Source organism: Bubalus bubalis, chromosome 23, assembly GCF_019923935.1.
Source record: "Bubalus bubalis isolate 160015118507 breed Murrah chromosome 23, NDDB_SH_1, whole genome shotgun sequence".
NCBI lineage: Eukaryota > Metazoa > Chordata > Mammalia > Artiodactyla > Bovidae > Bubalus > Bubalus bubalis.
In genome coordinates, this window is record NC_059179.1 from 39,111,264 (window position 1) to 39,126,810 (window position 15,547).

Genomic DNA, 15,547 nt, shown 5'->3' on the forward strand with positions numbered 1-15,547 from the left:
CCCCCAAAGCCAGTGAGAGTGTCCTTGTAAGAGACATACTTTTTAGTGTTAACTAATCTGATTTAATTGTGCGGTAGTTTGAGCATTCTTTGGCATTGCCTTTCTTTGGGATTGGAATGAAAACTGACCTTTTCCAGTCCTGTGGCCACTGCTGAGTTTTCCAAATTTGCTGGCATATTGAGTGCAGCACTTTCACAGCATCATCTTTCAGGATTTGAAAGAGCTCAACTGGAATTCCATCACCTCCACTAGCTTTGTTCATAGTGATGTTTTCTAAGGCCCCCTTGACTTCACATTCCAGGATGTCTGGCTCTAGGTCAGTGATCACACCATCGTGATTATCTGGGTCATGAAGATCTTTTTTGTACAGTTCTTCTGTGTATTCTTGCCACCTCTTCTTAATATCTTCTGCTTCTGTTAGGTCCATACCATTTCTGTCCTTTATCGAGTCCATCTTTGCATGAAATGTTCCCTTGGTATCTCTACTTTTCTTGAAGAGATCTCTAGTCTTTCCCATTCTGTTGTTTTCCTCTATTTCTTTGCATTGATCACTGAGGAAGGCTTTGTTATCTCTTCTTGCTATTCTTTGGAACTCTGCATTCAGATGCTTATATCTTTCCTTTTCTCCTTTGCTTTTCGCTTCTCTTTTTTTCACAGCTATTTGTAAGGCCTCCCCAGACAGCCATTTTGCTTTTTTGCATTTCTTTTCCATGGGGATGGTCTAGTCAAGGCTATGGTTTTTCCTGTGGTCATGTATGGATGTGAGAGTTGGACTGTGAAGAAGGCTGAGTGCCGAAGAATTGATGCTTTTGAACTGTGGTGTTGGAGAAGACTCTTGAGAGTCCCTTGGACTGCAAGGAGATCCAACCAGTCCATTCTGAAGGAGATCAGCCCTGGGATTTCTTTGGAGGGAATGATGCTGAAGCTGAAACTCCAGTACTTTGGCCACCTCATGCAAAGAGTTGACTCATTGGAAAAGACTCTGATGCTGGGAGCTACTGGGGGCAGGAGAAGAAGGAGACGACAGAGGATGAGATGGCTGGATGGCATCACTGACTCGATGGACGTGAGTCTGAGTGAACTCCGGGAGTTGGTGATGCACAGGGAGGCCTGGTGTGCTGTGATTCATGGGGTCGCAAAGAGTCGGACACGACTGAGCGACTGAACTGAACTGAATCTGATTTAATACTCTGTCTTCAAAGATCAAAGATTAAATCTGATTTAATACTCTGTACTCAAAAATCAGTTGTGAATCCCTCTTCTCCAAGAAGGCTCCCCAGATGCCCCGGGGTAGAATCCATCTCTTCCTCCCACACATTCTCCTGGCACTTTGTTTCTGCCTCTGTTCTGGCACTTGGACCGTCTGCCGGTTCTCGAGCAACATCGGTGCTTGACTGGCCGAGACCCTGCTGGCCGAGACCCCTCTGGAGGACTGGCTGTCTTCTGGCTTTGGGTTCTCTGAGGTGCCTGAGCCAGGGCAGCAAATATTGAATTCCCACATGCTGAAATGTGTGTTGGGTTTTACTTCACTTCATCAACCTGAATCCAGTTGTCTAAGGAATGCACCTTCTGCCAATTACCAGATTTCTGCAAATGGTGTTGCATGGATGGTATGCATGCTAAGTCACTTCAGTCTGGCCCTATTCTTTGCGACCCTATGGACTGTAGGCCACCAGGTTCCTCTGTCCATGGGGTTTCTCCAGGCAAGAATCCTGAAGTGGGTTGCCATGCCCTTCTTCAGGGGATCTACCCGACCCAGGGATCAAACCCGTGTCACTTGCGGCTCCTGCATCAGGGTGGGGGATGGGGAGGTTACAACAGTGAAGTTGCCCAGAGCCAGGGCCACAGTTCATAGAACCCCACCCTTTGAGCCCTGAATTGAGCATCACACCCCACAGATCAGCCTCAGGTCCTTGCGCTGGCCCAGCTCCAAAAAAACGAGGGACTAGATCCAGAAAGGGCTGGGGGCAGCAAGCTCCCCGCCCTGGGAAGGAGGTCCTCTTTCAGTGGGAAAACCCCTAGAAGCATTCCCCTGTTGGGTGGCTGTGCCAAGCGGTGTGTGGTTGTTTCCAGGCGGGTGACTTTTTTGCACTTGACTCTGCTTGGTGCCTCCGGCACATTAGAGCCACAATTACACCGTGACATAACAGGATTCGTCATGCACAGTCAATCCTAAAGGAAATCAACCCTGAATATTCATTGGAAGGACTGATGCTGAAGCTGAAGCTCCAATACTTTGGTCACCGGATGCAAACGCCGACTTATTGGAAAAGTCCCTGATGCTGGGAAAGATTGAGGGCAGGAGAATGGGGCAACGGAGGATGAAATGGTTGGATGGCATCATCGGCTTAATGGACATGAGTTTGAGCGAACTCTGGGAGATGGTGAAGGACAGGGAAGCCTCGCGTGCTGCAGACCACGGCGTCACAAAGAGTCAGACACGACTGAGAGACTGAACAGTAACAGGCACACACATCCCATGCACAGGTTTCTCATTCACCTGTTAAAGGAATCACAGGTCTGAGGCTGGCAGAGGAGGTCGGAGAATTATTTCTTCACCTCCTTGGCACCCCCAGACACAGGAAGACAGATTTCATATAGGCCACCCGGTTAAATTTGCATTTCAGATAAGCAATGCATAACTTCAGCATATTTCATGAAATATTTGGGGCATAATTACGCTTTAAAAAGTATTCCAATTTAAAAGTGTTCACATTTAATTCAAATTTAATGCATCCTGCATTTCTGTTTGATAAATATGGTAAAGCTACTCAAGCAGGGTCTTAAAATGCTTAAGCCCAGAATCTCTGAACTGCTTCCAGGGAGGGTCTTTATAAATGAGGAGAGAAAGATCAGAAAAACCATACTGTGGAATCATTTCAGCTATGTGAGGCTGGCAAATGAATATCCAAATATATGGCACAAAAAAGCCTAATCAGGCACTTGATGCAAATTATACAAAATATTTTTCAAGGGTGTATTAGCTTGGATAAAGCTCATTAGCACACTTAAATTAATTCTGTACTTGGCATAATAACACATTCACCCTCCCTTACTTGTTCTTCCCAGGGGAAATACTCGACCACTTCCGCCAGTCACCTACCTGCTAGAATGCCCCAGTATCCCAACTACCTGACAGTTATTGACTTTTGATGAATGACATAGCTCTGTCTTCTAGGCTATCACTGCTTTGTTTTCAAACCTCACTTAATTGTTCGATGATTTCTGATGTGGGTTTTTTTTTTCCCCTTTCCAGAGAAATAAATGCAAAGTGTTTATTCTCCAAAGGCCGTAAACAGAGCTTGCGGGTCTGGTTTCTATGACAACCCCACTTGATACAGCAAACCTAGATTATCTCTAATGACAGACATGAAGTTTAAATTGCACATTCTGAACAAACAGTGCTCTGCTGACCTTTTATTGAAAAATGGAATACAGGGTGATTAGCATAATGTGTTATATAAAAAGGAAAAACGTTGTATTTGCAGGCATTATGCACCAGCGATTAGCTGTACTGCTAGTCTTTAACAAACTGCTTGCCAGGATGGAGAGCTTGGGAAATTAAGATTTGCCATCTATCATTTTCAAATTCAGTAAAGTCTGCAGAGGTAATTGCACTAAACAGTTTTCAAATAACACATGCTGCTGTTTCTCTTACTTATTCAATTGAGTGGTTTAGCAGGGGAGTAAGAATAGAGAAAGAAATTTTACCCATTGCACCAAAAAAAAAAAAAAATAATAATTGTTGGCTCCAATAGCTATTCTGAAACATTCTCTGCCTCTTAAGCCTTTAATGTAATTCCTGTAGGAAACCTGGGGTCTTGTGTTTCCTGGCAGCAACTGACTAGAAACTGCTCGTTAGTGGTGTGGTGCAGTGGGGGGCCTGGGTTGGTTAACCAGAGATGGGGTCCAGGGGTGACCTGCTCGCTGGATACCTGGGACCAAGTTCTCTGCCACCATCAGCTGCAAAAGGAAAGGCTAGAACGTTTGGGCGCTGGAGTAAGCCACCTGGTTCAAGTTCTGGCTTGGCCTCTTACCTCCTTGGAAACTCTGTTTTCTTGCCCCCATTTATTGTGAGGAAGGCCCTGCCTGGTGAGACCAGGTGGGGTTCCTGGAGTGTCCCCAGGAAGGGGGCAGAACCAGACAGGCCCTCCTTCGCCCCACATGGCCTCTCCCTCCTCTTCCTCCTGTCCCCGGATCTGGCTCCAGCTAATTGAAATTGGTGGCGAGTCAGACACTCAGCCGCGTCCCCATCCTGGAAACTCGGGCAAATCACCTGGCCTCTCCAAGACTTGGTCCTTTTGCTGCACAACGGGAATTATGTGCAGTGGGAATTGGGAATTGGGAAGTGGGTCATAGGACCCACTTCATGGGATCATTACGAGGATTAAAGAATGCAGCATGTAATAGGTTTGGGGCCAGTTCTCAGTGACCATCAGGTGACTTCATTGCTCAGAGCTCAGGTTCTGCTTGTTTCTGCAGGAGTGTGTTCATAACAGGACTTCTCCAAATAGCACTTCAGGCTCTAACGGGACACTGTGGAATATGGGAACAGCATTCGCTTCTTCCTTCAAGCACACCTGCTGAGCATTGGCTATTCAGGGATACGTCGCTTATTATGACACAAACAGAATCTGACCCCTATGCTCAGCTGTGTGACTTTGTGCCTGCCATTCAGACCCAGAGAAGAACTCATATTTATTTCACTCCAACCTTATAATGGCCTCCCAGGTGGCTCAGTGGTAAAGAATCTGCCTGCCAATTCAGGAGGCCCAAGAGACACAGGTTTGACCCCTGGGTTGGAAAGATCCCCTGGTGAAGGAAATGGCAACCCACTCCAGTATTCTTACCTGTACAATCCCCACGGACCGAGGAGCCTGGTGGCCTACAGTCCATGGGGTCACAAAAAGTCAGACACTACTGAGTGACTCAACACTCACACAGACACACACACACACACACACACACACACAGACATGCTTGTAACAATCCTGGGGGAAGGAGAGCATTCCCATCATCTCCATTTCACATGTGTGAAAACAGGCTCAGAGCGATGACAGGGTGGCTGGGTGCGGCGCACTGGAGCCTGTCACAACGCTTCGAGCGCCGTGACAGTGCCTGCCCCCGCTGCTCTCACCTGCCCCCACGTCTTTAAGAGGAAGGTTTATAATAGCCCAGTGTCCTCGACCATCCCTGCAGGTCCATCTGGGGGCCCCGTGACCACTGAGCCTGCATCTCACCAGCTCGAGGCCACCACCCTCAGGATCTCAGCCTCTTTGACCCTTGTTCCGGGTGTTCCTGGGGCTCCCATGGGCTCAGGCATGATCTCTGCTCACCTTCCTCTACTCCAGACTCTTCAGTGCTGCCCACAAGCCCCTCCCGGAACATGTCGCACCCTGCCCTGGGGCTGGTGTTCAGACCATCTCCCAGGGCAGGAAATCTTCCAGGTACTCGTGGTGTTCCCCCAGCCCTGGCAGTATCCAGGCTCAAATGGCCCAGGGGCCCTCCTGGTCAGGCCCACATTGTCCCCTGGGCCCCAAGCAGCACCACTTGAGCCCCACATCTTGCAAAGTTTCCCCAAGGCAGCCACTTCTGTTTCCTGCTTCACGGGACTCAGAGCTAGTCCTTTGGGCAAAGGTGAGGGAGGCAAACAGGGTCCTCCCCGCCACCGTAGTATCCCTCTCGGCCCCAGGCACACAGCACCCAAATCTTGTTTCTCCTTCTTGGGCCAAGCAGAAAATAGCCCTCATGCAAATATGTATTTTTAATTTCCTGCCTGCCTAATGACCTCAAATCCAAACAGCCCCTGAGCTGCAAAACACAATGGCTGCACTATTATTATCCCCATTTCTCAGAGGAGATACCAGGCTCCGGAGGCCAGGTGGCTTGCCCGAGGTCACCCCAAGCTAATGGAGGGTGCAGCCAAGGCCTGCATCTCACGGGCCTGACACCAAGCCCAAACCCAGTGTCTTCCCAGCCTGTCCCTGGATGCCAGAAGAAGCTAAAGTACTTGAATTCCATACATGCACAGGAATCGGACAAACTTCCGAGTTTTCTGGGTCACCAACCATGCTTATTTTTATAGGCTCGGCCTCCTTTCAAAGCACAGGGTCTTACTTGCTCCAGCAATGGATTATCCCTCAGAACATAATTGCCAGCAAGACCCAAATGACTGATCTACAAAATGTTTCGATTCCAGAGAGCAGCCGCAGGTCAGCAGAGACCCTGGCAGACCACCTGTCACAAGCAGCGCGGACCAGAGCTGGTGTCCTCCCCCACTCTGTGAGCCCTGCTCTCAGGCCACCAGGAGATCCCCCACCTCCTTCTTTGCAGTAGAGACATCCATCTCCTCCCAACAGGTGAGAGGCACCGCTGGCCTCCTAGGTACTTCACTTACTCCTGCTTCTGCGAGCAAACCCTCTTTACTGCCCTGGAGAAAACCCTCCTCGTTGCAGAGAAAACACCCGGTTTCTCCAGGAAGCTGGGGCAGAGCCATACCTGGCGTTGGCCCAAGTTTGCCAATTAGAATCCAGATGTACACAACTAGGGCCCCAAATCAGCCACCTCTGAAGCACAGCGGTCCTTTGACCCAGCAGACAGAACGGCCCTGAGATTCTGAAGCTGGAGAAGAAGCCATCACTGGCCTTTCTGGAGAGTGAAGGGGGCTGGGGTACACAGCACCAGCACCCATTCTGGCAGGTGTAAGATCAGGCCTGGTCCTGGGGGCAGGGAGAACCCAGGCGGACAGAGAGGGTGTCTGCTCCCCATTTCCATGATAAAGCTTGTCCAAAGCCTGGAACCCCAAATAGAGAGTGGAAAAGGGGGAAATACGAACTTTACGGCAGAGAGCCTGGCGGGCAGCACAGTGGAAAAGCGCAGTGGTACCCTGAGCCCTTAGGTACGATGCACCAATAAGACTTCCCCTCTTTGGTCTTTGTTCCCAAATCCGTAAGCTTAGTGTCCTCAGGAGAAAACGTCAGGTACACCCATGCTGAGGGATGTTCTACGAAATAGCTGATAGCTTCTCTCAAATTTGTCCAGGTAATGAAAGGTAGAGAAAGATGGAAAAAGCAGTCACAGACTGGAGGAGACACATGATGACTATAAATAAACACATGCGATGACCGAAAGCAAGCTAGGATCCTAATAAGGAAAAACAGACTCAGTGGGTAAAACTGGGGAAATCTGAATGAAGTCTGTAGTTTCATTAATAGTAACAGTATTTCTTAGGTTTGGTAAATGCACTCTGGGCACATAAGATGTTCACAGGAGACTGAATGGGAACACACAGGAAAGTTGTATTATCTTTCCAAATCTTGGGTAAATCTAAAACCATTTCCAAATTAAAAGTTTTAAAAATAACCCCCTCCCCCTCCCTTGGGACTTCCCTGGTGGTCCAGTAGTTAAGAATCCTCCTTTCAGAAATCAGGAAAAGCCATGAAATGGAAAAGAAATCCCTTGAGGATTTGCTTTACGAGAAGCAGGAATCACTGGAGAAACAAAATCAATGATCTGAAGAGTGAAAATGATGCTTTAAATGAAAAGTTGAAATCAGAAGAACAGAAAAGAATATCAAGAGAGAAGGCAAATTCAAAAAAAATAAAACCCTCAGATCATGTATCTGGAGCAAGAGTTAGAAAGTCTGAAAGCTGTGTTGGAGATCAAGAATGAGAGGCTGTGCCAACGGGACGTCAAGTGAGTGAAGATGGAGAAACTGGTGGACGATAACACAGCACTGGTGGACAGACTGAAGCAATTCCAGCAGGAGCATGAAGAATTTACAGCTCAGATGGACAAGCACGTGGCAGTTTCCAGGCAACTTTCCACGGAGCAGGCGGTCCTGCAGGAGTCGCTGGAGAAGGAGTGCAAGGGCAACAAGCGCCTCTCCCTGGAGAAGGAGGAGCTGCTCTGGAAGCTCCATAACGGGACCCTGTGCAGCCCCAAGAGGTCCCCCACATCCCCCTCCATCCCCTTCCAGTCACCTTGGAACTCAGGCTCCTTCCCCAGCCCCAGCTTGTCTCACTCAGATGACCTTCCTGGGAGCCAGAGACAGACTGACAGAGTCTCTGCAGGACTGACCCTTCCTGCACCTGCGCACCACCTGCCTTGAAGTGGGAAGTCACGGCCCCAACCGGCTCCTTCTACGTGAGACCGGACTCCGGAGGAAGGCTTCCGACCCGGTCCAAAGATGCTATGGGAACAGATCTACACGGACACTGTTGCACAAAGCACTTACAGAACGGGAGAACTTTGGTCATTGCCTTTTTCACCTAGGGGTAAAGGGGAAAACTCTCAGGGCCTGTTAAGGCAAAGATTTATATAACCTTTGTAACCTTATATAACCTTTGTAATTTATATAACCTTCACCACAAAAAAAAAAAAAAAGAATCCACCTTCCAATGCAGGGGATGCAGACTCAATCTCTGGTCAGGGATCTAAGCTCCTACACACCGCAGAGCAACTAACCCAGCATGCACAACTAGAGAGTCCTGGGCTCTGCAAGAAAGTCACTGAAATTGTCCCCTTTCCTGCTGTCTTCCTCTCTGCCTTCCTGTCCCGGCTGTTCTGTTCTTTGTCCCTCGCCAGCCCAACCTACCCATCCTCATCTGTTGATTCCACTTTCCTGTCCCTTCTTCCATAGAGAATGGAGCCCATCTTTGCAGGAAGAGACAAGGCCCCCCATCTTAGGAGGCTGAGCTCACTCCCCAGGGTGGCTGGTCAGTCACCCCCTCCACCTGGTTTCAAGGACTGGTTCAGACTTTGGTCTTTCACAGGACTTTAATGAGTGACAGTTGGGTCTGGGACATTCCCTAAAATTACTGGAGGAGAGGAAGAGTCTTTCCAATGGGGTTGTTAAGCTAGCAGAGTATAAACCTGGGGCTAGAGAATAGCCCCCTTCCAGAATGAAACCAGCCACAAGTGAGGCAGGTGAGCCATGGAGAGAGAACTGCTGACTTGGTTTGAGCCCCTGGGCTCAGCCATGTCTCAGGCTAGTGCCATCATCAGACTAGTACCATCATCAGAGTTTTTCAGCTCTGTAAGTCAATATTGTGGGCTTCCCTGGGTGGCTCACATGGTAAAGAACCCGCCTGCAATACAGGAGACCTGGGTTTGATCCTTGGGTCAGGAAGATCCCTTGGAGAAGGGAATAGCTACCCACTCCAGTATTCTTGCCTAGAGAATTCCATGGACAGAGGAGCCCGGTTTGGGTTAAACTAGTTAGAATGGAGTTTCTGTTGCTCACAACCTCCAATGCTAAGCCTTCCCTGGGGGCAAACTCTGCAAGCCTCTCCTCCCTTCCCCAGAGGCTCACACTTCCCTCCCCCATACACTGGGACCAACTGTGCCTGAAGCCGGAGGAATGAGATGGTTCCACTAGCCCTCTGGAGTGCTGACCTAATATTGGAGTTTGGGTTGCCCCAGCAGCAGCCTCTGAGATAAGGATGCAAGTGCCAGGAGTTGATCTGGGAGGTGGTCCCTGGAAGCTCAGGTAGGGGAGTGAGGGAAAGAAAGAGGGAAAGGTGTGTTCCCAAGATCATTGCCATGGGCAACTGGAGTTGAGTCCTGGTGAGGACCTCTGGGGAAGGTGCAGACCACTGCTCAGAGTTGTCCATCTAAGGACCAAACAAGCTAGGGGTTTGTACACCAAATCTCACCCATCCTGCATTGAGGTCTGCTCCTGAAGACATTAGTTAATTAATTACCATTTCCGGACTGCCCCATGCACAGGACAAGCACATGCCCATGCAAAGTAGGAGATGCTTCCAGGAAGAATCCGTTGGCATCCTCGGAAGGTGAGTGCTGCGGTGGGGTGGGGTGGGCAGGCGGGGGTGTGTGCCGGACACAGCAGTGGATGCTGCATCCACGGCCAGCATCAAGGAAGCTGGGCTCCTGCTGTTTTCCAGCCTCTGAGGAATCCCTCTGACCTGTCTCCTCAAGTCCCAGGCCATGTGCCTCTGCCTTCTCATCAACACCCCAGACCACCACACCTCTGGGACCACACCCTGTGGACAAGGACATGCTGCACCCACACAGGGCTCCCTGTCCCAGGAGCACTGGCCCTGCCACAGCTGGAAGCTCTGGTTCCGGGGTGGCTCCTCCAGGGGTGACTGATGGAGCACCTGACATTGTTCAGCTCTCTGATCCCATAACCTCTTATCCTCAGTCGAACCCTTCTGACCTCAACTCCTTTCCCTTCTTCCACAGGCTCCTCCCTCATCAAAGCACCTCATCCCAACACTCCTGCAGTTCCCAAAACCATACCTCCTACATGACAGCTTCCCAGCCTTGTCCTCCCTGGAGAAAATTCAACAGGAGCGAGTGGAAATTCAGCGGGAAAGGATGGCTTAACAGATGGTGCTAGCCCAAGTGGGTATCTTTCTGGATGAAAATAATGTCGTATCCCTACCTCAGACTCTTAAGTTCTGTTGGCAAAAGTAAGTTCCAGCTGGAATAAATGTTTACATCCAAAAAAGTAAAACAAGAAAAATGATTTAATTTAGGAGACGAGAAAATATGAAGTCCGTATTGGCGAATCTTTTTTCATAGAGATAGGAAATTCAAAGCATACAAAAGAAAATAAAGACATCTTGGCAAAAACATATTGAATTCTTGAATAGCAAAATATATAATAAATCAAGGAAACAAACTGTGGAGTCGGAAAATATTTACATTTGAGAGAGAAAGTGTTAGTAGCTGTCCTAGATAAAGAGCTCTCACAAACTGGGGCTTCCCTGGCGGCTCAGTGGTGAAGAATCTGCCGGTCAGCGCAGGAGACTCGGGTTCGATCCCTGATCCGGGAAGATCCCACATGCCTTGGGGCAACTAAGCCCGTATGACACAACTTCTGAGCCGCAGCTAGAGAGTAGTCACCACTCCCTGCAACTAGAGAAAGCCTGCACAGCAACAGAATCCCAGCACAGCCAAAACTAAATGAAATTACAAAAAAAAAGGAATTCTCACAAATTGATAATAGGAAGACAAAGGGAAAGCGTGAGAAGGATAGGGACATAAATTCACTACATGTCAAATCTAAATGACCAATTAACATACGAAGGCAAAAAAAAAAAAAAAAAGTGAGCAAGTGGAAGAAGCATCTGGGAGACAAGGGGACTTGATCTGAAGCCAGCTATTGATTTCGACCAGAAACTGCACAGCAGAGAACCTAAAAGCCAGGACAGTGCCAACACACGGACCCGGCTGCAAACTCCAGCTCACCTGTGGTGAGGTGCAGCGAGATGCTGTTTGTATTCATAATACACTCTGCATAGTGACTGGCAGGCAGTAACTCTATCCATACTAACTCTGCACAAGACAACATCATTGCCAAGGTCTCGGAAGATGGAGAAAGCACCTTTCTGGATGGTTACAGTGAATTCCCAGCCCAGAACCACCTGCTGCGAACGTGTTGTATTATGGGTTGGATTGTGTCCCCCATAAAGATATACTGAAGTCAACTCCCAACACCTGAAAACATACCTGATGTGAAACCAGGGTCCTTTCAGATGTGATTGGTTAAGATGAGGTCACACTGGGCTAGGATGAGATCCTAATCCAATGCAGCTGGCTTTTCCTTTTCCTTTTTTGAACTGCTCCAGGTCTTAGTTGCAACAGGCAGGATCTTCTTATCTTAGTTGCAACACCTAAACTCTTAGTTGTAGCATGTGGGATCTGGTTCCCTGACCAGGGGTCAAACCCAGGCTCCCTGCCTTGCGAGAGTGGAGTCTTAGACACTGGACCAGGAAGTCCCTGGCATTATTGTAAGAAAGGAAGAGACACAGAGACAGCCCACAGAGGGAAGAAGGTCACGTAAACACAGAGGAAGAGATGCATGATTCTGCCATGAGGCAGCATCCACCAGAAGCTACCAGAGACCAGGACGGAGCCTCCCCTACAGGCATCAGAGGGAGCCAGACCCTGCTGATACCATGGCTACAGGCTTCCAGCCTCCAGAATTCTGAGGCAACAGAGGTCTGTTGTTTGAAACCACCCTGTTTACAGTACCTATCACAGCAGCCCTGAGAAACTAAGACAGATTGTAATTGACTTTTCGTGTTGAAGTTTGCAAATAAAAGTCAGTTCAATCACAATGCTATGAACAGTGGCCCAGTCCCCTTCTGGGGAAGGGGTTCCTAGAAATAGAGGAAGTTGATGGGGGTAACATGTGAAATCAAGCCTAAATATTCACTGGAAAAATTGAAGCTGAAGCTCCAACATTTTGGCCACCTGATGGGAAGAGCTGACTCACTGGAAAAGACCCTGGTGCGGGGAAAGATTGAAGGCAGGAGGAGAAGGGGGCGACAGAGGATGAGATGGTTGGATGGCATCACCGACTCAATGGACATGAGTTTGAGCAAGCTCCGGGAGACGGTGAAGTTGGGAAGCCTGGTGTGCTGCAGTCCATGGGGTCACAAAGAGTCAGTCATGACTTAGTGACTGAACAACAACATGTGAAAAGATGCTGTGATGAGGGTTCCCTGGTCAAGCAGTCAGGGAAACACTGGCCTAAATGTTTGGAGGACTTCTCGATTGCAGGATTCTATGAGGCTCTTCCCACGTGAACATTCTTCATGATTACCCCAGAGGGGACACAGAAGTGGGCTCATGTATGTGACCGCAGAACTCTCTTCCCAGAGCTGTTGGCAGGACTCGTTTGTACAGAGTGGAGTTTGGAAAAGTCTGCAAGATACAACACAGAGGTGAAGGAGGAAAGGACCTTCCCCTTGGAGTTCCAGCCCCACTGTTTCCCTGTGTGGGTAATCTCAGGGTGGCCTCAGAGCTCAAGGTCTGGGGGCTGCGGCATCTACAGACCTGTAGCCATGAGCACTGCCTCCAGTCTCATTTCTGACCCCAATTCCTGCATCTCCTGCCTCAGCCCCTCTTCACCTCCCCACGTTCTCACACCCACCTTATATTTTCTGTCCTCCTTGCTAAGTAGTCTCTTGGTTTTAACCAGACAATTTTCTTACTGTCCATCCCACCCTACCCATCAGCAGGCATTTAACCTCGCCTAATATCTTCAGTTTGATGGGGGAATGATGTGGCTCCTTAAAAAAGCAGCTGGATTTCCAAACGCTGAGTCATTCGCCCCAGGGAGCATGCCTGAGGGAGAAGTAGGTCAGCCTGGGGCGAGCCTCGCTGCCCACCCCCAGGAGGAGAAACACCACTAGAATAAGCCCAGCTCGCGGGCCGGGGGGGCCAGGGCTGTTCTGAGAGATTCATGCGGGCTCCCTCGTTTACACTGCGAACCTCTCAATCTTTCATATGAAATCAAGGCACAGGGAGATGAAAGGAATGGAAACCCAGTAACCAGGCTGCCTTGCTGACAAGACACTGTAGCAAGAGACTCAAGTTACCATTCATTCACTCATTTATTCATTCATCAAACAGCTGAGAGCTGGCCCACCCCTGAAGATGCTTGCATTGGTGGAGGAGTTGAACAAACAGAACCCTACTTATAACAATGGGTGTCAACATCTGCTGGGAGGAAGCCCAGGGTGCCATGGGACCACCTGGAGGGGCATCCAGCCTGGACTTTGGGGGTAGTCGGGGAGAGCTCCCTGGAGGAGACAGTCACTGAGCCAAATCACTGGGGAAAAGTCAGAGGAAAAGCCAAGTGGAAGGGTGTTCCAGCTCAAGGAAGCACATGTATGGGGGGTTAGAGACCAGGAGACAACAAGGGCCTTTGGGGGCACTTGGCAGAAGGAGGGGCAAAAAGAGACTAAAGCCAATTAGAGTCAAGAAAGCTCTCTGACCCACAGCCACACCTCAAGTTGGAAAGTCTGGATTGGTGCCCTGACTCTATTTCTAGCTCTCACCTTGGGGAAGTTAAAGAGCCTTTCTGGGCTTCGGCTTCCACATCTGGAACTTGCAGGATGGAGCAGTACCTTCCACAGACAGCTGCTGGGAGGGAGAAAGGAGCTACCAAGTGTCAAGCGCTTGGCCTGGACAGAGGAAGCCCGGCCTGGTGGTGTCCTCACCATCAGCCAGCGGGACTCAGCCCACCGCTGACAAAGCACTAGGTTACTCAGCCCGGCAGACAGGGTCCACCAGAACACGGAGGCGGGCTTGGGGCTCCCACGGAGGGGGAGGAGAATGAGTCTTCAAGCCAGCGAGACCCCGGGAAAACCCACCCTCCCGCCATGGACAGTGAACTTGCAGGTGGCCTCCTCCTTCCTAAGATAAGACTATGCCAAGAAATTCCACTGAGATTCCAAGATCGTTCACTTTGAGTTTCTCCCAGTCCTAACTAGAAACACACAGCACACATGCACACACAGCACAAGGGAAACCCAGAAGCCCACCGACATGGAAAACATCACAACACCTGCCTCTTTTCTGGCCAGGTGTGGGTGGGCAAGATGGCAGGAGGCGGATGTGGCACTCCCCCCACCTCCACGGTGGAGTGGGCTGAGGGCAGAAGGGGCTGTGACAGGGGTCATCTCTCCCCGAGCCTGGAGTATTTGGAAGGGATGCAGTTGGTTCAGCCCGTAATAACATCCAGACAGATCCCGGCTAGGGCTGCATTGTTTTCCTCAAAGAGTCCCAGTAACTTCCCTGGTGAACTTTAAGGGTACAGTGAGCCAGCCAAGGCTAGTGCCCCGATCCTTTAACACAGGCTCCCAGAACTGATCGTGTCCAGTCTGGATGAGACATGCCACAGATGCAGGAGCTGCAGCTCGTGACCTGTGACCTCGGTGTTCCCTCTGCCTTTCAGAGGCTCTTGTGTAAGTACCGGCCCCCACGAAGAGAAAGCACACAGTGTTCTGATTTATAGAACGCTCTGGAGCCCCCGCTTCCGCGCACCGATCCTTTAAAATGACCCTGATCACACTAAACCATATAAAAGAAACTTTGCACTTAACCAAAAAAAAAAGTTTCAATATTCTTTGATGAAATGAAACAGCTTGCTGACTCCTGAATGTCACCAACTACATTTGGTAGCACTCTGTTTTGGCGTTATGCCTCTCCTATCAGAAGGGAAGAACGGCTGCTGAGCTGAAAGGTGAGACATGTCTAGACTGGGTCCCTGAGCCCCTCAGGCTGGACTCTGTTGCCTCAACTGGGCTTGTGTCTGCCTCTGGCGTCTGTCCCATCCAGTGATCATGAAGCTCACTGCATGCTCACCCTGTTTGCCTGCCGGCCCCTGCATCTCCTCGACCTTGAGGAGCCCTGGGATGAGTCACATCTGTCTCCCTGTCTGCCTCAAAGCCCCTCTTGCCTGGCCTCGCCCAGCAGCTCTTCTCTAATGCATCGTTGAGATTAACACCTATGAAGTGAGGGATGCTCGCCACCCTAGCTCATGCCTTACGCTGGAACCCAAGGGCATCTGTTCCAGGGGCCATCACTTCCACTCCCCTGTCTCACAGTGCTCTGGGGACAGGGCTGAGCCCTTTAGGTAAATTTCCTAATTTATCCTCAAAGCTATTTCATGGAGTGGATACTATTATTCCCATTTTCCAGATGAGGAAGTAGAGGCTCAGAGGGGTTAAGTCACAGATACAAGGCCATACGCCATAGTAAGGGTCCAAGCACTGCAACACAAGAT

At 49.7% G+C, this 15,547-nt stretch overlaps 1 protein-coding gene across 1 annotated transcript; it reads left to right on the plus strand.

The window, feature by feature from the left end:
- The first annotated feature begins 7,603 nt into the window (after positions 1–7,603).
- Positions 7,604–8,110, plus strand: LOC102392693 (microtubule-associated tumor suppressor 1 homolog). The gene has a single exon (XM_044935116.2). It carries the CDS (start codon positions 7,706–7,708, stop codon positions 8,108–8,110), a length of 405 nt encoding a protein of 134 aa, XP_044791051.2. The 5' UTR covers positions 7,604–7,705.
- Positions 8,111–15,547: the final 7,437 nt, after the last annotated feature.